Raw genomic sequence first — 25,993 nt, 5'->3', positions numbered from 1 at the left:
GAGGAATTGTGATGAAATGATATCAGGAATATCTGGGTTCTGTGTAGTATCTTTCCCAAATACAATGTAAGAGGCTCAGAATTTCCTTTTGTTCTGTCGTTCTCTCATCTGTATTCTTTGCATGTGATTGGGTTTGTAGGCATGTTACCCGGATACTTGCATGGGACATACTTACACTAAAAAAAATTTCTTTGTTTAATTCATTTTTAGGTAGGCATCTTGTAATTTTTATTTTTGAATCTGGAAGTCTTAAGACAGATGAGTTGGTACTGCCTTTTCCTTTAAGTTGATTAAATACCTGAGTAATCTGGAACAGATGTTAAATATTTCTTTACTTTTTCATTCTGGAAGTTAACTTTTTTTTTCAAGATTCTCTCTCTCCCCACCGCAGTGGAATCTCTATTGTGCAACTCTTGCGTCTTTTATTTACCTTCTGGTGCATACATCAGCCAAATACTCCTCTGAAAATTCCCTTACGTGGATGCTTAAGACTTATTTGAGAGGCAGCCTCAGACACTGGAATAAATCTGGACTTTAGCCCATAATGAACCTGGTTTTATTCTAGTTCTGCCACTCTGTGATATAAAAATGAGAATAACTACTACAGCATCTTGTTTTGAGGAACAACAGAGACAATTCATGCCCATAAATGTTAGTTTTCTTATGTAGTGGAGCTATTTGGAGACTTAGACATCTAGGAAACAGGAGCTACTAGAAGTAATTGGCACTCACTATTGTTTGAGTATCCTGACATTCTAGAATTCTGTGAAATCTTGAAAAATTGTAATAGACTAGAACAGATGCTAGATAGAAAGTCTTTCAAGAATATATGAGAATGAAAAAAAAGAATATATAAGAATGTCCATTTACTTTTAAACAGTTTGAAATGGTTTTCTGTATTTTTAAACTAGTGGAGAAGAATTTGACAGTGATGTTTGGAGGCAGCGTACCTTTTCTCTTTTGTCCACTTCAATGATAGTAAACATTCTGAAAAGAAAGTAAATCAAAATGTCTTGATAATTGATTGTTATAACTTATTCTTCATTTGACTTCTTTTGTACTTTCTGTGTTAGTCTTTTTCTAGCATGTGGGAATAGGCTTAAGTTTTCATTGCCCTTTTGTTAATTGAATGCCATTCTATGTATGTGAGAAATGGTTGCTCTAAATTTTGATCATAAGATCAGGAAGAAATGGAAAAAGTGTGTCTTAAGGTAAGGAAGCTTACCGCCATGATTCAGTTGGGTTCCCAGGTTTGAGGAATGATGAATAGATCTCATTTTCTTTTTCTCCAGAGTGAGTGAAAGAGATACTTAGAAAAGTGTATATTGTTAGAAAAGTGTATATTGTTAGCTCCATCTGCTCCTTCGGCTTTCAGGTACTCTATTATCCAGTACTTTTGCGAGGGAGATGCAGTCTGCAGTTATTCTCAGCTGTGGTGTTGACACATTAGTGTGTGATCATTTGCTTGCCGTAAGAAATGTTCCTGATGATAATCACAATATTAATTTTGTAAACAATTTACCTTTTAAATAGATCAGTGTGATTAAAGGTGATTCCTGTCATAATGCTTTTTCCCTTGCTTATATTTGGCTAAACTTTTAGAGTGGGAGAGAAAGAGGAGTTAAAGCTGTCAGAATTAAAAAAAAAAAAAAAGTCATCAGATTTCCTCTGCCTGGTTTGTCTGTCATCCAGCCCATACTTGTACATGAATTTTTGGATTGCTTCTCTGGATATGTGATTCTTTAAGCTTCTTTATGTTTTAGGGCAATGGTTCTTAATCAGGAGTGTGTTAGAATTGCTTGGAAGGCTTTTTCAGAAATATGTCGGGACTTTATAGATTTCTGTTTTCTATTCAGCAGATCACAGGTGGGATTAGGGCATGTGTGTTTTTTGAAAAAGCTTCCAAAATGATTCTGGTATACACCCCACTATGAACTCTTCCAGGAATTTCATTGGATCTAAATACTCACTTGCCTGTGGCAAGATGCATTATCTTCTTAAACTAAGTTGTATTTATTTTAGGTTATTTGCTGTAATGTTATTGTGACTTTACCCCCGGCTGTTTTTATGCTTGTTTTGGTTTTTTTTTTTAATTTGATCCATTGGGATTCCAGCTATCATATTTGCTAATGTCATTCATAATTTCTTTTTTTATAACAATAATTTAAATTTATCACCTATAAAATGGGAGAATAATTCCTGTTCTGTTTTTATGAAGATTAAAGTTGAGAGGATCAAATGAGAATATATGTAAAGTACTTTAAAACAGTATTATAATTACTGTAATTAATTTTTTCCTGAACAATTAATGCTGGTTCCCAGTGCTAGCCATAAGGTTTTAATTAATGTGTTTATTTCTGACAATTGAGGCTCCATTTTTAACTTGTATTTCAATACAATTTTTTAACCTTAAAAACTGAAATAGCATTCTTTTTTGCTTAAGTGAAAATAAAAACATAGGTATAGCTTGCAAACATTTTGGCTGTATTTGAAATATTATTTGGGTCAGTATTAACATTTTACAGTATTGTTTAAAAGGTAGGGGTCAATCCCAACTTTGCAGTATTGGTTTAAAAAAAGTACAGTAATCAGCTTGCTTAGAACCACTTTGGAGAAATTTCAGTACTTTTCAGAACTGTAGTGATTCGAGATAATCTTAGTTAGGAGTACTTATTTTCCCTACAGTTCTCTGATTTACATTTTACCTTCTTCCACTCCATACAAGACTACAGTTCAACATTCTATCATTAGGAAGAAAGGCACTTTAAAACAGTGCTGAGGGAGGAAGTGACTGGTACATTATACTGATGCATGATATAAACGATTAATAACTGGGAAGTATTTTACAATAAAATACAGATAAATTAGACTATGAATAGGTATGAAGAGTAAAAAGTGTAGCAGTTCTAATACCTACAAAGCACTATTTTTTTCCATAGTAGTGGAACCTAATAGGGAAAATATGATTAATCATATTGCTGTTGTATAACTTACTGTTTGTATAACTTACACAAACAAAAAGATTTTTAGATTTTCAGTTATTCACTTCCCAGATATTTACTGAATATCTATGTGCAAGGCTCTGATGAGTACGTCACAATTCCTGCCTTCAAGTCGCTTGGAAAGAAATAGAACAAGTAGCTTTTTTTCAAGAAGAAATAAAACAGTTGAGTCTTCCCTAAATTATAGTTATTTGGAATAATTGTCATAAACAAAATACTATGATAATTTAGAGGAGGGGGAGATTATTTCCAGCTGGGGAAATGTGAAATATTACAATAGAATATTATCTGGTTGATCATGAGACTTTTTACAAATAAAGAGCTTGTACAATAGGAAGACTAGATTTCCAAGGTTTTTTTAAAGTACTTGATTTTATATGATCACTAATATTTGTCATTATTATAACTTTAAACCTATAAAAATCATTTTATTTTCTCTTTCAACAACTGCTTTTCTCTTATCTAGAGACTTTTTTCACAAACATTTTCTAACCAATGAAATATTTGAAAAATCACTATGAGCCTAGCACTTTTATTCACTCTTCCCCCAAAAGTTAGCTACTTACCATTAATGATGTAATTCTGTATCAACTTCCCACCAAGAAACCTTTAAATAAGTAGTGGGCAGGGATTTATTTGACCTTTAGTTAAACCACATACATTATTTAAGATATCACTTAAAAAAATTCTGTTGAGTATTTCAAGCTATTGAGAGGAAAATGTACTTTCTTTCAAATTCTCCTGCAATGACATAGGAGGATGTAAAATATTTGAAGTGAAATGTGAATTTGAGTTATTCATAATATACAAGGATATATAAGTATGTGACATTGAAATACCCATCTGCATGCCTTACATTTTTCAATAAAATAAGTGTTATGAATGTGATTAGGTTAAAGTCAGTTTTACCTGGCTCTAATAGTATCTTTACTCAGTAACCCAAAGTAGAAACTGTGGAGCCTCAATGATTCTTTACTTGTTCTTAACCCTAATGTTCCGTCAGTCGCTAGGAACTGTCAATTTTATTGAAATAATCCTTCACTCCTGTTATCACTGCTAGATGTCAGACCTGCCCTCACTGTTGCCCACAGTACTGTCACAGCCTCTAAACTGATCATCATACTGTCTCCTTTCTTTTCAACCTGTCCACTGCCATCAGAATCCTCACTCTAAAATGTCAGTCCAGAGGCGCCTGGGTTGCTAAGTTGGTTGGGCAACTGCCTTCGTCTCAGGTCATGATCCCAGGGCCCTGGGATCAAGTCCCACATGGGCTCCCTGCTCAGCTGGGAGCCTGCTTCTCCCTCTGCCACTCTCCCTGCTTGTGTTCTCTCTCTCACTATCTCTCTGTCAAATGAATAAATAAAATCTTTAAAAAAATAAAATGTCAGTCCGATCATATGATTCCCCTGCAGAAAGCCATTCATTGATTCGTCGTCACTAATCCCTAATGTCCAAATCCCTAATGTCCTCTGTACTTTGAACCCATTTGTACAGATTACAGATGTCCTTTGGCTTTTGGTTCTAAAGGTAGAAGTATAATCCACTTCCACTGTGGCTTCATTGATCATTTTTAAACTCTTCTTTTGTACTGCCCCAGCTTTGGACGCATTGTTCCCTTTTACTAGTAGGCCTTCCTCTCTACTCTCCCTACCTTTTTGCTTCATTAACTCTTTTTCCTTTGTTTTTGACATAGGCATGCCTGATTCTTTTGCTCTATCATTTTATGCACAATCCTGTTAGCATAAACAAAATTTTGTTTTGTTGGACTCTTCTGTAGTCTAATAATTGGTGGTTTTGCCTCATTGTTCTATAAAATTCTTGAAAGTACTGGTTGTTACACCATCATGATATTACTATAAATCATTGTTTTCAAGAAAGGATCTGAAACAATAGTAGACAACATTTATTGAGTATTTGTCATAGGCATGATGCTTGTTAAGAACTGAACATACACTACCTTGAATCCTCACAAAAGCCCTATAAGGTAGGTGCTATTACTATTATTCCCATTTTATAGATTAGGAGACTTAGAAGATACATTTCCAGGATCCTTGCTATTAAGATATGGCAAAGTAGGACTCAAAAGTCTCCTTCCTAACACTGTACCAGTAAGACCCATTGTATTACCCTTTCTAAAGATCTATTTGCATTCTAACAGAGGGTAAGTCTTTAATCAGAGAAATGGATTATCTAATTGTAGGAATTTAAAAATTACTTAACTGATGGAAGGAAAATGTTTTTTTTTTAAATGGAAGACATCTTTATACCCCTGAAATAGACACATTGCCAAGTACCGTACTTGTAAGCATACTTGAGTGTCTTCATTGAACTTTTCATTCCTATAATATGGATAATAAGAAGGGTAAAGATGCATATGTTTTAGACAATTTTACTGGCATATAATTAATGTATGATATATTGCACATGCCTAAAGTTTGCAATTTGATAGCTTTTGACATATGAATAGAACCTTAAAATCATCATCACAATCAAGATAATTAACATATCCATAATTCCCCAAGTTTCCCCACCCATTCCACACCCTTTTTCTTAGGCAGTCAGTGATCTGCTTTTTTTGATTATAGATTAGTTTACATATTCTAGAGTTTTCTATAAATGGAATCCTACAGGATATGCTCTTTTGGTCTCGCGTCTTTCAGTCAGCTCAACTTTTTTTTTTTTAAGATTTTATTTATTTATTTGACAGAGAGAGATCACAAGCAGGCAGAGAGAGAGGAGGAAGCAGGCTCCCTGCTGAGCAGAGAGCCAGATGCGGGGCTCTATCCCAGGACCCTGACATCATGACCTGAGCCGAAGGCAGCGGCTTAACCCACTGAGCCACCCAGGCACCCCTCAACTTTTTTTAAATTGGAGTATAGTTGACACATACATTAGTTTCAGGTGTATAACATATAGAATTCATCCATGTTGTATAGATCAGTTCATTCTAAAGTTCATATTTTGAATTGCATTTGTTATAGAAAGTGAGTAATTTTCTTTCCTCTGTTGTGTCTTCAGTAAAGAGATTTAGATGGAACTGATTGAAAATTCTGTTGAGTTTAAAATGAACACTTCTGGAACTTATTTAGATGTTCTGTGTATCAATCCTTTAAGATTCCAGGGGAGATTAAAAAAAAAAAACTTGCATATTCTTTCTGCAAGGATTTATGAGACTGACGCGCTACCTACTGTGCTAACGAGGCACCTATCTTTCTGCAAGGATTTAAATGCATTTTCATTTTCAAGTAGCAGTCCACTGTTAGGGATCTAAGGTAAAATCAAGCAGTTCAACTTATTTTGGAGTATGATATTGTACTTTCGAAGACTATCTTCTTGACCCTTCTGGGGGAATCTTGAGGGATATCCTTGTACTTGGTCTTACATGTGAAGTGAGTATCTCTGAAGTGGGGATCTCAGAACTTCACATTGGCATTAGGTCTTGATATTAAATGATAAAGTGCTAACCAATGAATATGATTTTAGTAATCTTGTGTTAACACTGTATAGGAGCTCAGTATGAATGGGAGAAGAGGCACCTTTACCATCCAATCTTGGGTAATTACATTTCAACCTATTATTTAATATTGGGAGGGAAAATTTTTTAGTCTGCTATTTTGAAAAAAAAAACAAAACGGTCAAATCCATTATTACTATTATTGTAATCTTACCCTCCTCCTTTTTAAAATTTTCAGGTGGTTACAACCCATGTATAGAGATCATTGAACAGCCCAGGCAGAGGGGCATGCGTTTTAGATACAAATGTGAAGGGCGATCAGCAGGCAGCATTCCAGGGGAGCACAGCACAGACAACAACCGGACATACCCATCTATCCAGGTAATAGACCCTTCTCTTGTGTGTATCTAACTTTTAATTGCTCCATATTTTATCTATAGCAATCACATGAAAGGACTAGTTTCTTCATAGTGTGCTCTCATTTCCACTGTGGCTTAAATATATACTTTCAAGGGATATTTATGACATGACTGTGAATATAAGAGCATGGCATTCGGTGACCCAACATCCAATTATTTTCTCTTGCTCCATGATAATATTTTGGTATAACTTGTTTTAAATAGAAAACAAACAGAATCAGATGATATAACCCGTTGAAATCAGTGCAGAAAATGATATGCCAAGGAATGGAGAGGTAAATTCTTCCCTTCTGATATTCCCTGGAAAGTTCCATCCAAACTGTATTTGCCAGTCAGTTGGACTTTATTTATCTAGTGCTAGCTACATTATATAAATTGAACTCTCTTTTAGTAGGTCAGTTCTGAATGGGATCAATTTATGGATCATATATTTAATTTCCCCCTTTTTTCAGATTATGAACTATTACGGAAAAGGAAAAGTGAGAATTACATTAGTAACAAAGAACGACCCATATAAACCTCATCCTCATGATTTAGTAGGAAAAGACTGCAGAGATGGCTACTATGAAGCAGAATTTGGACAAGAACGCAGACCCTTGTTGTAAGTACACAGCCACAGACATCTTTAGGAATAGGATAAGCAGAGGATTCTCTGTTTCCTGGACATGTACATCTGTTATATCTTAACAGGATAAAGTGATTTCTCATTCTTCTATTTATTGTAGTAGACATTTAAATTTTCTTAACTCTTATATTAGAACCTCCCTTTTATTCTTTATTAGTAGACACAGCCCATCAGGGTAGCAAGAATACTTATTTATTGCTACTAAAGGTAAACCTAAACTTATTTTATGTTGTGGTTTTCTTTCTTAGTGTGAACAATCTCTGAAAAATTTTCTTGCATATATTTTTACTGTCCTTTCATTAATAGTTAAAAATTATCAGATATGGGAAAGCCAGCTGGAAACCTGGAGTTATTACTTAGAAAAAGACAGGTATAAAAGTAACATGACGGTAGTTCTAAGATAAGAAAAATGATGTAACACCTTAGTGTTGGTGAGTCTACCAGAAGATGGGTCCATTCATCATGTTGGTGATAGTATAAATTAGTAAAATCCTTCTGGTAGGCACTTTAACTAAACTACATAGGAAAAGCCTGAAAAATATGAATGTCTCTTGAACCAGCAATTCTACTTCTAGGAATTTATCCTCAGGAAAAAATTAAGCATGTTCAGACATTTAGCTGTAGTGATGTTCATTGCAGCTTATTTTGTAATGGCAAAAAGTTAGAAGTAATCAAAATAATAAACAAGGAGGGATCCCTTAGACAATCTGGTACATCCATGCAGTGTACTCCTATGTAGCCTTAAAAATAACATTGCAAATATCTCTTTGTATAAAAAGATATTCACACTATGTTAGATAAATAGGTTTTAAAACAGAATATGTGATAAAAAAAATCTTAAAAAGCATATGTGTACATATACTTGGTAGCATATACACTAAGGTATTAATAGTAGTTGTTTCTTGGTGGGTAAGACTGGGGTTTTATGTTTTTCTTTTAACTTGTGTTTATTCTGTGATTCATCTTTTATAATGAACATGCATTACCTTTGGAAAAATGAACCTAATTACAACGAGGAAAATGTTAGTAACCTCCTTATGTATTAACAGTAACTATCTAGAAAATATACTTGAAAAATATTCCTCTTAAAATAACAACACAGAACAAAAAATATCTAGTAATACACATATGGCAAGAAATATTTCCTATTTATATCGTTTGACCTCCCAACACTATTTTACATTGTGGACCACTCCCTTCTTGGAACATTCTCATTTCTTGATTTCTCTGAGAACAGACTCTCCTGTTTTATTTCCTACTTCTCTGGCTGTTCCTTCTCAATCTTAATTACAGACAGTTAAATTCTTAGTTCTGTCCAATAATGCCCTTTATGGCTCTCCTGCTTCTCTGCCCAGTTCAGGATCCTGTTAAGGATCACACACTGTATTTACTTGTCGTGTTTATTTAGTTGTCATGATTATTAAAGTTTCCTTTGATTTAGAATAGTTTCTCAGCCTTTTTTGGTCTTTCCTGACATTACCATTTTTTTTTTTTGAAGAGTCTAGGCTACTTGTTTTGAAGATTGTTGAATGTGGATTAGTCTGAATGGTTGCTTGTTTATATTCATGTTAATATGAGTAACATGAATAATATTTTCATGTTAACATGAAACATTTTGGATGAGAAATCTACAGAGGGGGTGCTATGTTGTTTTCAAAATATCCCTTCAGGAGACATGGGGTATTAGTGTTTTCCATTGGCAATATTAATTGGCATTCTATTAGAAAGAAAAACTTTCCCTTTTTTCCCTTCCCCATTAAAAAAAAAAAATACCACTGTGGGGGCGCCTGGGTGGCTCAGTGGGTTGAGCCACTGCCTTCGGCTCAGGTCATGATCTCAGGGTCCTGGGATCGAGTCCCGCATCGGGCTCTCTGCTCGACAGGGAGCCTGCTTCCCTCTCTCTCTGCCTGCCTCTCTGTCTGCTTGTGATCTCTCTCTCTGTCAAATAAATAATAAATAAAATCTTTAAAAAAAAAATACCACTGTAGACCCATGGATTTTTAATTCAGTGTACTCTATCTAGTCCATTAGTGGCATTATTATTTTGATGTTCAGATTGACCCAGATTTGACCAATGCAGGCCCTTTCCGCCTGCTTCCTATGTCCTTTTGATATGCTTCTGTCTTTCTTTGGGCACTTCTTTACTTTCTGACACAGCAAAGTGTTCAGGACTTACTTGTACTTTTCTTGCCTCAGCTCTGCAATCAGTTTTTTCTAAGGAGCCCTGGTTCCTTTCAGTGGAGAATGGTATTTAGTCTCATTGTCTTTTTGACATATTCTCTTAAATATATCAAAAACACCTCAACTAGAATATGCCCCAAACCCTGACTTTTCCATGATAGTACTTCTTTCTTCTCAGTTGGTCTTCCAATGTGCCTTATCTCAGTGGTTGCTGTAAAAGCCCCCAGACATGAGTATCATTCTTGCACCCCTCACACAGGCACACACACTGAATTCATTAACAGGTACTTCCTAAATAGTTCTTAAATCTGTACACTGCTCTCAGTGATCTCCATCGTCACCACACTACCCGTAGTCCAAATGTAGGCTGCCACGATAACCCCCTGACTCGTCTTTTTGCATCAACTCTCTTTTTACCTCTTCCCCCCAGCTCTGTCCTCCACTTTAGCCAAGGTGACTTTCTTCAAAATTAATTTATTTGAAGTGATCTTTTCAAATACAAATCTGATTGTCATATTCCCATTTAAAACATTTTCATGGCTTTATGTGGCTCTTGGAATAAGGGCAGTATCCCTTATTGGCCCACAAGGTTCACAGGGTCTGCTTGTATTTGTAACCTTCATCCTGTGCTCCCCTTGAAGTCCATACTCCAGTCCCAGAGGCCTTCCTCTAGTTTCCTGTGCTCACAAGACTTTTCTGTAGGGGCCTTTGCTTGTTCTCTTCCTTCTGCCTGAAGTCTTTACTCTCCTCTTCCCCTAGTTCATCTCTGTTTATGTTAAGTACCACTTTGTACAGTAAGCTTCTCTGTCCTTCCTGAACTGATCAACTCTCTCCTGTCATAGGTTTCTATGACATAGTGTATGTCTCCTTTAATAAAACTTGTCATGGTTTCAGTTTAGCATTTTTTGCATGTGATTATTTAATATTGATCTGTCTGCTTCACTAGGCTAGAGGTCAGCAAACTTTCTCTGTTAAGAGCCAGGTAATAAATATTTTAGGCTTTGCAGGCCATATGGTCTCTGTTGCATCTGCTCATTTCTGTTGTAGCATGAAAGCACACATAGACAATGTGTAAACAAATCAGCTTGTTTGTGTTCCAAAAAATCTTTATTTTGAAAAACAGGTGGTGGGTCGAGTATGGTCCATGGGCCACAGTTTGCAAACCTCTGCACTAGACTAAGCTCCATGAGGAGAGGGATTGTAATGCCCATTATTTTCCAGAGTTTTTGGTACAGAGAAGGAATCCCAAAATATGTTGAATGGCTGAATCATGAATGAATGAATAATAGTTTCAAATAATCTTCATGATCCTTGGTTTCCTTGTGTCAGAATTTCAAAAAGCTCTCATTTCTAATATTCTATGAATAGCAGTCAAATACAATTTTTCAGATGAAACAAAATTAAGTAGTGTATAAATATATTAAAATAAATAATTCTTTAAAATCTTTCATCAAAGAAAAAGTGAGAACCAAGGTGTGAATCTTTCAAAGAAGTGGAATACTTTTGAGGAAGAGGATTATGGGTTTCAGGGTTTCAAGAAAGGATTATGAATTCAAGATTTATTTTTTAATTATTGGAGGCAAAGGAAAGAAATGCCAAAGATACTTTAGGTGCTAACAAAATGACAAGTATGGTGAAGGTGCAGAGCATAAACATAAAGCCCCGTGAGCATGGAGAGGAGCAAACGAGGCAGGCAGCCTCCTGTTGCCTAAGTGCCATGTGAAGTTTGAACAAATAGTAATGTTATTATAACCAAGTTTTGCTTCCTTATTCACACCCACCCAGCTTTAATGATGTCATGGTTTTTCCATGTGGGAACAAATATGACTGGTGGTGGTAGGGGAGTTCCCCCCACCATCATCTGTGCTACAGATATGCAAATTAGTAATATTTGTAGCTTTTGAGAAGTTTTCCATAAATGACATTTTGAAACTTTTGCTAAATATTTTCGTTCATATTAAACATCTTTCTAATTTAAAAGAAAACATTTCAGTGCTTTCTTATGAATGATTATTATAACTTCATGTAATATAGCATAAAACACATTCCGCTGCTACTAGTAGTGAAGTCAGGGCTCAAAAATCAAATATCGGGGCGCCTGGGTGGCTCAGTGGGTTAAGCCGCTGCCTTCGGCTCAGGTCATGATCTCAGAGTCCTGGGATCGAGCCCCGCATCGGGCTCTGCTCAGCAAGGAGCCTGCTTCCTCCTCTCTCTCTGCCTGCCTCTCTGCCTGCTTGTGATCTCTCTGTCAAATAAATAAATAAAATCTTAAAAAAAAAAAAATCAAATATCCGTGGAATAGATCAGGTGTAAGACGACTCGCAGACACTGTAGTAAATTGGACAGCCTTGTATAAACGGACCGCAGGTGATCGGCTCCATTGGGGTGCTCCTGTACTAGGCTGCTGTGGCCAGACCTTTCGAATGTTCAAGAGAAGCCAGAAATCCAGATGTTCATATGCAATTACTGGATTGTTAAATGATAATAGAGTGTGTGCTTTTTTTTTTTTTTTTTTTTTTAAATACAGACAACACTTTAATGGGCTCAGCAAAACATACCTGTGGGCCTCCTTTACAACTTTTTGTTTGGGAGGTCATTTTACTTTCCTGTTAATGTTCATCTGTTTTGGTGTATTTGACATAGGCATAGAATGTACCTTGATTTTTGCAGTATTTTTTGGTAAAACTTCATTTATATGTCCTTGTGTTTAACTATAATACAGTTTGAAAGCTCTGTTTTCCTTCTAGTTTTCAAAATTTGGGTATTCGTTGTGTGAAGAAAAAAGAAGTAAAAGAAGCTATTACTTCAAGAATAAGGGCAGGAATCAATCCTTTCAATGGTAAGTAATGTCTGAGAGAATTATTTCTGTTATTTGCATATTGACCTATTTGTGCAAATTAATTCTGTTTGTATCTTGAACCTGTGCTTTAGAAGCTGTCTTAAGTTTTGTGATCTCTCTTCTGCTTGCTGACAGATACCTGTATCTGAAGAATGAAGAAAATTTAAAACCTTTCATAATGTTGGGGAAAAAAATTCTCTGACAAACAAGGCTTTCTGGTATCCATGGAGAGGGACATTGTATTCTATAAGAAAACCTCACAAATGTTCTCATTTCTTTTTGAATGTGGCCTTCCATTTGCCACTCCAGCAGACAGTATACATTACCTTCTCTGCATGTGGTTATTTAAATCAAGGTCATACTCAACAGTGAAATTTAAATTAATCCCAGCGTGGAAAAAGACATATAGAAATAGTAGAAGCTATACACAATACTTTCATAGTATATTTGTGTATAAGGCTAGGTATTTACTGGTTAGTGGGTTTTGTCGAGGATAGTGTGATCTGGTGTAGCGCCTGGCAATTGTAAGCACTCTGTGTTGTTTGAGGAGATGAATAATTACACCAGGCTAAATGCTGGCACCCACACTAGGGTAGTGTCCACTGTAGAGTCTTCTGCAGCTACTTCAATAGGCATAATGCAGGAACTGAACAACTATAACATTTTCAAAGAACAGATCTCTTAAATAGATTTAAGATATCCTCATATTGTTGGTTTGTGTTTTTCCTGGATATATAAAAATAACTTAAGGGTTATGAAGATAATTTAAGGAATATGTTCATAACCAAGTACTGTGTTTTTATGATCCATAATGTCTGCATCTCTTCTCCCTAGGTCTTTATTTTTTATACTGCTTAGTATAATGCTCTAAACAAAGAGCTCTAAACAAATCAGCTTGTTTGTGTTCCAAAAAATCTTTATTTAGAAAAACAGGTGGTGGGCCTTCTTCCCCTTCAGTTTTCCTCATCAGAGCAGATGACTGTTAATTTTGGTGTGTATTTTTCTAGAATTTCCTTTATACATGTATATCTGTCTCCTTAGTTTAGGAACTTAGCATCTCATAGTTTTTACAGTGGAGACTACTGTAGTGTAGGATGCCAGCATTTAGCTTGGTGTAGTCATTCATTTGTTCAAACAATACAGAGTGCTTACAGTTGTTATCCAGCAAAATCTACGAAACAGTAAATATCCAGCTGTATACACAACTATATGCATGTTTTTTTTATATAAATAGAACCATGCTACACTGCTGCTGCTTTTTTCTTTTCACGTAGGAATAGATCTTAAATATTTTGCCATGTTAGTACTTATAAATCTATTTTACTTTTTAACAGAGTGCTCTACTGTTTGGATAGACCAGTTTATTTATCTAGCCATCTGTTAATGAATGTTTAGGTTATTTTCATTTTATTTAAAAAAACTCCACTGAACATATATACATGGAGTTTTTGTGTGATTATTTCCTTAGGATAAATGTTGGGGTTTTTTTGTTTGTTTGTTTTGGGGTTTTTTGTTTTTTGTTTTTTATTTAAGTCCTCTCTACATGGGGATCAAACTCATGACCCCGAGATCTAGGATGGCTTGCTCTTCAGACTGAGTCAGCCAGGCACCCCTAGGATAAATATTCAAAAGTGGAAAATTTCTGTGTTAGGAATATGCCCATTTTCATTGCTAAAGTAAAACCCCAAACTTATAAAGAGTCCATCTAAGTCCAGATGTAGTATAAATAAGGGATCATGTAGTATAAAACGAGAAGATCATAAATAATAGCTATTAAGTATTTTTTCTATGTCAAGGAGTAAATGTTAAGTGCTTTATGTATGCTATATATTTAGTCATTATAGCAGCACTGCTTTATAGAAGAGAATCCCAAAGCTTTGGTTATGTAATTTTCCTAAGTTATGTAGCAAGTACAGGTGGCAGAGCTAGATTTCAAGTCTCGGTCTCCTGACTCCAGTGGAAAAGGCATTCAGAAAGGAAGATGTAGGAGTCAAGAAGCAGATGGGCCCTCTAGAAGATTTTTAGGTTTTTTGTTTTTTACCAATCCAGAACCAGGCATGATGTTAATAATAATCATATAGCACTTAGAATAGTTCTTAGTACAAAATAGGTGCTTTGCATATTTTATTTTACTTAAAAAATTTTTTAAGTTTATTTCTTTCTTTAAGTAATCTCTACCCCCAGTATGGGGCTCAAACTCACAACCCTGAGAACAAGAGTCGCATGCTCTTCCATCTGAGCCAGCCAGGCGTCCCTTATTTTATTTAATTGTTACAGCAACCTATGAGGTAGGGTCTATTGTTATCTCCATTTTGAAAATAAGGAAGTGAAGGCACAGAAAAATTAAGTAATTTTCTCAATCATAGAACTGGTAAGTGGTGGAGCTGGGATTTGAACACAGGTAACCTAGCTACCAGGCTTACGATCTCTCTACTGAGCTGCCTAGGTGAATTTAGATTTAGGGAAGGGAGCAGTCCTGCCAGTTGGGCCTTCACAGTATTTGTGGTTTTGGTTGTTGTGTTGTTTTTTGTAACATCCATTTCTTCCCCATAACCCTTTTGGTCTCTCTAGTTGAAGGACTATCTCACAATTTGTGTTGTGGAATCCACCCCACCCCACCCTGTTAGAGTAATCTTAGAACAGTGCTTTTAGCATATTATTCTGATTAAGAATTTGGAATGGCTCCTTTAAAAGTTTAAAAACTAAATGGCCCTAAATTGAAAGTCTTAGACATGTAACTCCAACATATCTTTCCTGCCTCTCTTCCACTGGTCCTCTTCATAAACCCCTCACTATTCCCGCAAATCTCTATTGTTCACCCTACCCTGACCATCTCTCAGTCCATTTCCATTTTCCAGAGGAATGTAAGTTTACATCATTTGTAGCCTGAAGCCTGGACTATTGTTAGCCTCTAAACCTGTGGTCCTGCCTCTGTTTTTTATCATCTTCCGAACACTTTATATACTGCATACAAAAATATCCTTCTAAAGCCAGTAGGAATCACTTCAGAGCTCTACTTACCATCATTCAGAACACCTAACTTATAGTAATAAACAACCAAATTTTTACAAATTACAGGTTATATAAACAGAAAAGAGAATATAAATCTGTATGAGAGAATGTAAATGTGTATAAAAATTACAATCATCCCCATTTTGTAGATGAGAAACAGATTTTATTTTATTTTTTTTTTAGATTTTATTTATGTATTTGACAGACAGAGATCACAAGTAGGCAGAGAGAGAGGGGGAAGCAGGCTCCCTGCTGAGTAGAGAGCCCGATGTGGGGCTTGATCCCAGGACCCTGGGATCATGACCTGAGCAGAAGGCAGAGGCTTAACCCACTGAGCCACCCAGGTGCCCCAAAGTAAGAATCATTTTTAATAGTCTTTGTATTTTCACATGATATTTGATCTCTAGAAAACAGACTGTCACATGTGATAGCATCAGTCTATGGATCAGAATTTGTAGATCCTATTCTGCTAAGCATTTCCAATTCCATTGGCTTTGTTTTGTCTTTTTAAAACCCAGAAGAACTGAGAAACTCCTTTGTTTCTATATATCATAAATATACATCACAACAACCAAGTCAGATGTTTTCTTATAGTACAGCAGAAATCTCCTACATGAAGTGATACAGCCATGAAAAAGTATCAGTTTAGCTCTGACAAATTTCTATGTAAGTGGTAGAATTTGAACTTGCAGATCCCAAAAATAAACAATCAAAGAAAGGATAATTCTACCTCTGAGTTCAGGTTATTTAAATCAGTTTTTAGTGTTTTGAGCTTTTTTAGAGGGATTAGATTTTGTTTTGCTTAGTATTAGAGATGTACATTTTAGGTTTTATTTCAACATTCTAGGAAAACAATAACATATAACAATCTATTTCTATTACGGAAACTACATAAGAATAGAGAATGAGGCCTACTCTAACCATCTGTTTATATTTATAACCTGTTGCCCCCAACTACCGATTCCCAAGCTCCTTACATTGCTGATACTCCCCCTTAGCACTTTTCATTATCTAATAAATTATATAATACACTTATCTAGTAAATTTGTTAATTGTTGGTCTTTCTTCACAGAAATATAAGCTCCTCAAAGGCAGGAATTTCTGTCTGTTTTATAAACTAACTTACCAAAAGCACCTAGAACAAGCTAGGACTATAATGACTGAATGATATAAAAACCTGTTGAAGGAATGAATGCACATAAGTAGTTAAGATGTGTAACCTACTGCATAGAAGTAGAAGACGAAGACTTTTATCTCAAGGCACTTAGTCATGAAGACATTTAATATAAATATACTATTTAGGTACCAAAGTGAAATATAACTCAGTTTCATCATAGATCCTGTCCACAATGAGCATGAAATGCATCTCAGAAGACAACTGATGCATTAAATGATGCAACAGATGTCACAAACTTTTCATGACCAATTGCTGATCTGGTATCTTTCAGTTCATTCTTAACTCCTACGGTATAGCTCCTTCAGGGCCCAACCAGAGTATTGGGCATTTACCAGATCTTCCCTCTTCAGTAGAACCTGAACACCTTTATTTTTCCTCTATAGGCTATTGAGAGTTTATCTCAACTTCCCATTTTGTTAATGACATCCTACAAAATTGGCAGGCTCTATCTAGAAAAAAAGAGGTCTCTTACGAACTTACCTCTCTGGGTTTTTGTGATATTGGGATTTATAATAAATATATGTTTGCTCTTCACCCCCATTCCTGGCAAAGAACTCCTAAAACTCTTGCTAAGTGATAACAGCAAAAAACCTGAAAGGAGTATCTTTCGTTATTTGTAATGAGCCCCTTTCAGCCACACCTGTTATGTCATATTATGATATGATACGAACACCTACATAGCAGGTGTATATTTTGACCTTCTATTTGAACAGATAAGTTCTTGTAGATGCCTTAAAATGCTTGGTTTAAGAATACTAATGGGAATATTTTAAATGTTGTGATAGCTGCTGAGCCTGTGAGCATAGTTTAAATAAAAAGTCAAAATCAAAATTGTATTGTCATTTTGTTACCGCCTGTAAGACTAAAGAATTTGGGTTTTAACAGTGTTTCAAATTTAGTATTTCAAATTTTAATACTTTCTGAAAAATGAAAGTTTTCACATAATTGTGTATTTTATGCTTTTAAAAAATATGACTCTGTTATGATTTATTCCTAAGGCTTATATTATTTGAAAATGTGGTTAATGTTTTCTTTTAGAACTAGATTTCTTTTCAGATATCAATTTAACAAACTGTCATCACATTGTATCTGTCATACAGGTTTTTATATTTTTTTCAGAACTGCAAATTTTTCCTGCTATAGCATTTTTTGTTTGTTTTTTAAAGCAAACCTAATTTGGACATAAAATTTTTTTATGGAAACTAGCTAGCTACCTTATATCATCTATTATCGTCTTAATATTTAATCCCTAAGATACTATTCTGAAATTTAGTAGATATTTCTGTATATGTCACCTTTATACAAAACATGTGTAAACATGTGTAAAAAATTTTAATTAGAGTTCAGTTTTCAAGAGCACGGGTTCAGGATTCACTGACTTCTTAGTATGAATTCTTTCTCTGCCACTTCCTATCTGTGGAACTTTGGAGAAATAATTTCATCTCTTTAAAATCTGTTTCTCGGGGCACTTGGGTGGCTCAGTGGGTTGAAGCCTCTGCCTTCTGCTTAGGTCATAATCCCAGGGTCCTGGGATCAAGCCCCGCATGGGGCTCTCTGCTCAGCAGGGAGCCTGCTTCCCCCTCTCTCTCTGCCTACTTGCGATCTCTGTCTGTCAAATACATAAATAAAATCTTTAAAAAAAACCCTAAAATCTGTTTCTCATCTATAAAATGGGGATGATGGTAATTTTTACACACATTTACATTCTCTCATACAGATTTATATTCTCCCTTTTGTTTTATATAACCTGCAATTTGTAAAAATTTGGTTGTTTATTACTATAAGTTAGGTGTTCTATTCTAAATTTCAGATGCTTTAGGATAGTTACTTCCTGACCATGCACATAACTTAGTGAATAGTGTTAGTGACTACATATTATAATGATAAAAGGCATTTTTGAGATTGTATACTGTTCTATTTTGTCGGTATAGACTGCATGCTACGTAGGGTTATTGAGTATGTTGGGCAGGGAGGAGGACCTAGCAGGATTTTAGTTCTATGTGACTATTTTACATCCTTAAAAAAAATGTACTATTTAGTCCCCGAACAGCAGGTGTTTGATACTGAAGATTGCGACCTCAATGTGGTGAGATTGTGTTTTCAAGTTTTCCTCCCCGATGAACATGGTAATTTGACAATGGCTCTACCTCCTGTTGTCTCTAACCCAATTTATGACAACCGTAAGTACTTTATTTTCTTCTATTTGTAGCATTAGCTTTTTTTTTTAGTTTAATTTTATTAAGTATTTTGACAGTTAGAGAAAGAGTATGTTCATTATAAGAAAAATTCAAGCATTACTGAAATAGCAAGAAGACGACATCTTCTTTGATCTCCTCCTCCAAAGACAATCACTATCCCTAGGTACATATTTCACCAGTTTCTTTATATATAAAAATACATCATGACTGTCATTCATACAATATACTTTTGGCAACATAAAAAAAATCATCATAGATCCTTTTTCAAAAAATTTTTTCTCTTAGCAATGTATCTTGAGCCTTTTTCCCTTTTAGGTGCCTTATTCTCTTCAGTAGCTGCGTATTTACTTATATGGTTCTATCACAATTTTATTAACTCATTACCCTATTATAAGACATTTGGTTTGTTTCCTTCTTAATTTTTTTCCTCTAACAAATTGTACTTCAGTAAATAACCTGTATGTGCATATTTTGTGCAAATATGTCTCTAGCATAATTTTACAGAGGTAGAAATGTTGGCAAATGCTAGATCAAAGGATATGGATATTTGTAGCTTTAAAAGATTATGAAATTGCCCTCAAAAGTTTTCGTGTGCACGTGTGTGTGTATTTGCTCTTATGTATGCATTCATTCATGGTATATTACTGCCTGTTTTGCATATAGTAACATAGTGGGACATAGTTCTATAAAGGTGGATCAGAGTATCCTCATCATGGAGAACTTTGAATTGCCAGGGAGAGTTACTGAAATTATATTCCTAATAGAAAGCACAAAACTGCATTGCTATAAGCTTATAATTAAGATTTAAGAGATTAATCTGGTGACAGTGTATGAATGGATTGAAAGAATCAGATTTAACTGGAGGATCTATCATTGCTGAGAAATGAAGTCACACGGCTGTAAACCAGGTTGGGAGTGTAGTTAGAAAGGAAAAGTACAGGTGTAAAGGATTAATGTAGTGTACTTAATTTATGTATACACTAAAGCTTTTATCTGTCTCGTAAATTGTTTCCCTAGAATTCTCACCACGAAAAAGGAATAAAAAATATTACTAATGCAGAAACCCATTAAAACAATCCTTTATATTTAGGTGCTCCTAATACTGCAGAATTAAGGATTTGTCGTGTAAACAAGAACTGTGGAAGTGTCAGAGGCGGTGATGAAATATTTCTACTATGTGATAAAGTTCAGAAAGGTACTTATTTGTCTCACTGAATTTAGAATATACAGATTTTCTTGGGTTATACCATGATAAATTCACTGTAAATTGAAAATAATCTTAAATTGAAAGTGCAGTTAATACATCTAATGTACCAAACACCATAGTTTAGCTTAGTGTACCTTAAACATGCCCTTACATTACCCTGCAATTGGGTAAAATGACCTAACACAAAGTCTACTTATAATAAAGTGTTGAATAACTTACATAATTTATTGAAAACTGAAAGTACTGAAAGTGAAAATCAGAACAGTTTTGTCTGGTCATGTTGCTGATGGGGCTTGCTGCCACTGCCCAGCATCCTCAGAGTGTCATACAGCCTATCACTAGGCTGGATTTTTATTTTGATCTTTATCAAAATCTGAAATACATTTTCTACTGAATGCATATCACTGTCACACCATCATCAAGTCAAAAAATTGTGAAGTTGAACCATCATCAGTTAGGGACCATCTATATTTTAGATTAATAGATGGATTTTGTTTTCCATTGCTATTCCTTTGCTTTCGTATTCACTAGATGACATAGAAGTTCGGTTTGTATTGAACGACTGGGAAGCAAAAGGTATCTTTTCACAAGCTGATGTACACCGTCAAGTAGCCATTGTTTTTAAGACTCCACCATATTGCAGAGCGATAACAGAACCAGTGACAGTAAAAATGCAGTTGCGGAGACCTTCTGACCAGGAAGTTAGTGAATCTATGGATTTTAGATATCTGCCAGATGAAAAAGGTATGACTTCTTGGTGGTCATGTTTCTTAAAGTTAGTTCTCTTGTAAGATATATTTGGATACAGTTAGGCTTATTCATAATTTACATTTTATTTCCTGAAAGTTTTCAGTTGATTTTTTTTAATCAATTGATTTTTCTCCTCTTTGCCTCTCTTTCTTTGGAAAGGAATCTAGAATAATTTCAGAGTATCTGAACTGTTTATCAAAATTTATTGTATATTTGAAGTTCTGTTTTTGTCCTTATTGTGCCCTTTTTATAGTTGGAAAGCTTGCCATTCAGAGTGGTCTCCATTTTGGTTTTGTCCTTATCTGCCCTTATTGCATTAATTGATATTGTTGACTTATAGGTGTTATAAGAAAACAAGATGAGTATTATACCCTTTACTACTGACTTGGGACACATTCTGCAACAGTTACTAAATCCATATCATACACATTTGTTTAACGCACCTTATGGGAATACAATACCTATTTATTTGTTAAAGGAGAAGCAGCATAAACCTATGATGATTCACATGCTTTCCTGGTTTCTTTTTAACTAGATACTTATGGCAATAAAGCAAAGAAACAAAAAACAACTCTACTTTTCCAGAAACTGTGGCAAGATTGTGGTAAGAATATTTTGGATTGATTTGTATTTAAATAGATTTTGGGTTTTTTGCTTTATTAGGTTTTCCAAATTTTAACTGATGTTCTTTTTTAAATTGCTTAATAATGGAAAAACTTTATCACAGCAGTTAATTTTCCTGAAAGACCTAGACCTGTTACCCTAGGATCAACTGGAGAAGGAAGATTCATCAAAAAAGGTATTTTATCCTATAGAGTATTCCTTATGGTCAAAAGACCAGTGCTTTGCCCAATATATTGGAATTCCATTCTTAGGAATAAAAACTGCTTCTTTGCTATTTTCCATTCCCACAACTTTTTTCATGCTTTGAATATTAAATGACTTGATCTCCTCCACTTCTTAAGGTCCTCTTGAAAACTATGATTATGCTTTTGGGATTTATTGTTTGAGAAATTACATTTGTTCATATGGTGGTAATTTTATTTAATTACAGTGTATCATGGAAGAAATGGTTTGGATCTGGCGAGTTGCCTATCTTTAAAAATAAAGCTTCACTGGAACACAGCCATGCTCATTTGATTACATATTGTCTATGGCTACTTTTTTTTTGCATGATAGTGGCAGAATTGTGTAGTTCCAACAGAGGCTGTATGGCCCATAGACCATAAAATATTCAGCCCTTTACAGAAAAAAAAAAAAAAAAAAAAGTTGTGAACCTCTGGTTTAAATCATTGAACCAGGGTTATTTAACTGGAAGTCTTTTCTTCCCTTTACATTCTTAAACCTGTGCTTTTTCCTGGTTTAGTATGTATAGCAGTAATTTACTATATAAATAAATACAGAATCTTTAATTTTTTTCCTGACTGGGAATTTTATAGTACCTTAGAATTATATATACATATATTTTTCTTTTTAGAAATGTGAGGAGAGAGTGACAGAGAAAGGGGAGGGGGCAGAGGGAGAGAGAGAATCTTAAGTAGGTTCCATGCCCAGTGGGGAACCTGACTCCAGGCCCACTCTCACAACCCTGAGCTCATGACCTGAGCTGAAATCAAGAGTTAAACACTTAACCAACTGAGGCACCTAGGTGCCCCTAGAGTTATATCTTAATATATCTTAGCAAGTTATGTGTATTTTTCATTCATCCCTAATGAGCATTTCCTCCATCCCTCTATTTTCTCCTAAAAGTAGTGAATATGAAATATTTTGGCTATTTAGATTCCCATTAACTGAAATTCTGATTTTTTCTAAATGCTTTATTTTTTTAAGTAATCTCTATGCCCAGCTTGGAGCTCAGACTCACGACCCCGAGATCAGGATTTGCATGCTCTACCACCTGAGCCAGCCAGGCATCCCTGAAATTCTGATTTATTTTTCACTTTATAGGGCCTCAGAAGCTAAATTTTCATTATTTAATGAAACTATCTCTGACAAGATAACTTACCAGAATTATTTTATAGGTATTTGTAAAATAGTAAGTGTTAAAGAATTCAGCTTTGGGCTCTTACAATAATTTAGTGCTATTTAATATTTTTATCTAAAATGTTACATCAGGGGCGCCTGGGTGGCTCAGTCTGTTAAGCGACTGCCTTCGGATCAGGTCATGATCCCAGGGTCCTGGGATCGAGCCCCGCATCGGACTCCCTGCTCAGCGGGGAGTCTGCTTCTCCTTCTGCCTACTGCTCTGCCTACTTGTACTCTCTATCTGTCAAATAAATAAATAAAAATAAATAAATAAATAAATAAAATGTTACATCAGTTTGCTTGGAAATTTTCTTTATCAGTATGTTTATGCAAGTTTAATTTAGAGATAATGTTTTTTATACTTTCATTTCAGTTTGTAAAAATACATTTCCTCCCCACAGAATCAAACTTTTCTCATGGTGCAGTTTTGACAGAAATGCCCAGGACTTCCGGCATTTCAAGTCAAGGAGATTCCTACTATTCCTCATCTGCGTCCATCTCAAATGCACTGTCACAGCATACTCCACCCATACCTTCAATGGTGTCTCCACCTTCTTCAAGCTGGTCAGCTGGGGCCCACCCCACCTCGCGTGCAGTTAGTACGAATCCACTGAGTGGTTTTTCAACAGGGACACTTTCCTCTCATCCACAAGGTATCTCGCAATATCTGGAAATGCCTCTTGAGAGTGATCTGAATGCCTCTAATGCTTGTATTTATAACAATGCGAATGATATAGGCAGAATGGAAGCACCATCCATGTCACCAGCTGATTTATATGGTATTTCTGATGGCCACCTGCTGCCGAATTGCCCTATGAATATGATGACACCTAGTAGTGACAGCATGAGGGAGAATGATAATCCGAGACTTGTGAGCATGAATCTCGAAAACCCCTCATGTAATTCAGTGTTAGACCCAAGAGACTTGAGACAGCTCCATCAGATGTCCTCTCCCAGTATGCCAGCCGGTGCTGGTTCCAGTACGGCTGCTTTTGTTCCACAGCCAGAGGCATTTGAGAGATCTGACTTCAACTGTACAGATAACAATATGATAAATGAGTCAGGACCATCAAATGGTACTAATCCAAACAGTCATGGTTTTGTTCATAGTCAGTATTCTAGTATTGGCACTATGCAGAATGAGCAATTAAGTGACTCATTTGCATTTGATTTTTTTCAAGGTAATTTGTAAAACTTAAATGGTTGTTTGAGTATACTGAATTTAAAGCTGGAAAGTATCATATAGGGAAATTCTGAAATAGAAATTTAAGAGGACATAACTGTTTCTTCTTTTTGAAACATGTGACCTGATACTGTGTGCAGTGTGAATTCTGTCTTTGAGGAGAAAATGAGAGCAAGGCTCCAATTCTTCCAAATACACCTTTTTATACTTTTTTTTATATGGTGTTAATGTGTTCTTAGTTAAATGAATTAACTGATATTTGCTTTTAAGCAAATTTAAGGTAAAACCTGTAATGACTGTGTCATTAGAAAAATGATTTCATTATTATTTTTGAGACCTACAGGCCAAGGTGACCCCTAAGGGGTTTTCTGAGGCTTCTTGGAGTTTCTTAGAGTTACATATAAGTCAAGAATTTTTAAATCTTTAAGAATCTAACTTGGCAGGGGGCGCCTGGGTGGCTCAGTCAGTGAAGCGTCTGCCTTTGGCTCGGGTCATGATCCCAGGGACCCTGGGATCCAGACCTGCAGCAGGCTCCCTGCCCAGTGGGGAGTCTGCCTCTCCCTCTCCGTTGCCCACCCTCACTCTTGTGCACACACACTCTCTTTCTCTTAAATAAATAAAGTCTTTAAAAAAAATTCTAACTTGGACAGAAAAGAGTTGAAGTGAACTTTCAAGGTAGGGGAAGTTCTCTACATTTTGGACAGTTTAAATCCCTACCTTTAAAATTGCTTATGATTTTAGGTTTATACCCATGTCTTTAAGGTGCAAAAGTTTTCTTAGACCTCTCTTCTTTCTTGTGTTTCCTCACTCACTGTGATCTCATCCAATTTCATGCTCTCTCTTCATCAATTTTATCCTTACCTTAGACTTATCTTCTGACCTCCATACTTGGAGGTTACATGTGTATGTAAAACTATTTATTTGACATCTCTACTTAGAAACCCATTAATGAACAAAAATCTAGCTCAGATTCAACATATCCAAAACTGAGTTCTTGATCTTTTCTCCTAATTTGCTTCTCCTTTATCTTCCTCAACTTAGTAAATAGCAGTACTATGCTTCTATTGTTGCTCAGGTCCAAAACCATGGAGTCATCCTTGATTCTTTTCTTTCTCTCCCAGATTCAATCCATCAGCAAATCTGGTAGGCCCTGACTTCAAAATATACCCAAAGCTCATCACCTCTTTTGACCTCCACTATTAACTTCCTCTTCTAAGCCACTGTCATATTATCTCTTGCCTAGTTTGAAGCTATAGCCTCAAAAGATGCTCTTACATCCTTGTGCCCCTATAGTCTCTTCTCCCCAAAGTAGCCAGAATGAGTATTTTTAAAACAAGTCAAATGGTATCATTCACCTGCTCAAAACCATCCGGTGGCTCCCCATTCCCACTCAGAGTAGAGACCAGCATCCTTAAAATTGGCAGGCTCATACATACTCCGTCTCCTATCTCATCTCTTAGCGCTTTCTTCTCATTCAGCTCCAGGCATTCTCATAGCCTCTCTTCAAAAACACCAAGTATACTCGTGCCTCAGACTCTTTGTACTTGGTGTCCTCTCTGCCTTAGCTATTTTTCTCTCAGATACATGCGTAGCTCACTTCTTAACATCCTTCAGATTCACTCATCTAATACTGATCAAGGCCTTCCTCGAGTCTGTACATATCAGTACTCCATGTCTCCTCTCCTTTATATTGTTCTGTAGCACTTACCAGGTCTGACCTTTACTACGCACTTATTTTTTATTTTAATTTTTTTTCCTTTAGTGGAATATGTGCTCTACAAGGGTAAAAATTTTTATGTTTTGTTTGTTGAATTCCCAGTTTGTAGGACAGGCTGTGCCTCATATTAAGCACTCAGTAAATACTGAATGTTCAGTACTACTAATAGAACTTTGTTTTTTAAAAGAACAGCTTTAATTATTA

At 35.5% G+C, this 25,993-nt stretch overlaps 1 protein-coding gene across 2 annotated transcripts in view; it reads left to right on the top strand.

Moving 5' to 3' along the window:
* The window catches only part of REL (REL proto-oncogene, NF-kB subunit), a 28,225-nt gene extending 3,388 nt beyond the window's left edge, over window positions 1–24,837 (top strand). The window contains exons 2-10 of one of the 2 annotated variants that reach the window (XM_047746617.1): window positions 6,695–6,837; window positions 7,328–7,476; window positions 12,429–12,520; window positions 18,749–18,889; window positions 19,998–20,102; window positions 20,646–20,858; window positions 21,400–21,468; window positions 21,595–21,663; window positions 23,291–24,837. In XM_047746617.1, the coding sequence (XP_047602573.1) occupies window positions 6,695–6,837; window positions 7,328–7,476; window positions 12,429–12,520; window positions 18,749–18,889; window positions 19,998–20,102; window positions 20,646–20,858; window positions 21,400–21,468; window positions 21,595–21,663; window positions 23,291–24,081 (1,772 nt within the window). In that variant the 3' untranslated portion in view covers window positions 24,082–24,837. Of the gene's footprint in view, window positions 1–6,694; window positions 6,838–7,327; window positions 7,477–12,428; window positions 12,521–18,748; window positions 18,890–19,997; window positions 20,103–20,645; window positions 20,859–21,399; window positions 21,469–21,591; window positions 21,664–23,290 lie in introns of both variants that reach the window. The other variant, XM_047746616.1, reaches the window with a different exon arrangement.
* The last annotated feature ends 1,156 nt before the right edge of the window (window positions 24,838–25,993 follow it).

Source organism: Lutra lutra, chromosome 9, assembly GCF_902655055.1.
Source record: "Lutra lutra chromosome 9, mLutLut1.2, whole genome shotgun sequence".
NCBI lineage: Eukaryota > Metazoa > Chordata > Mammalia > Carnivora > Mustelidae > Lutra > Lutra lutra.
Note: the sequence above shows the minus strand (reverse complement) of the source record. Positions and strands in the feature narration are given on the sequence as shown.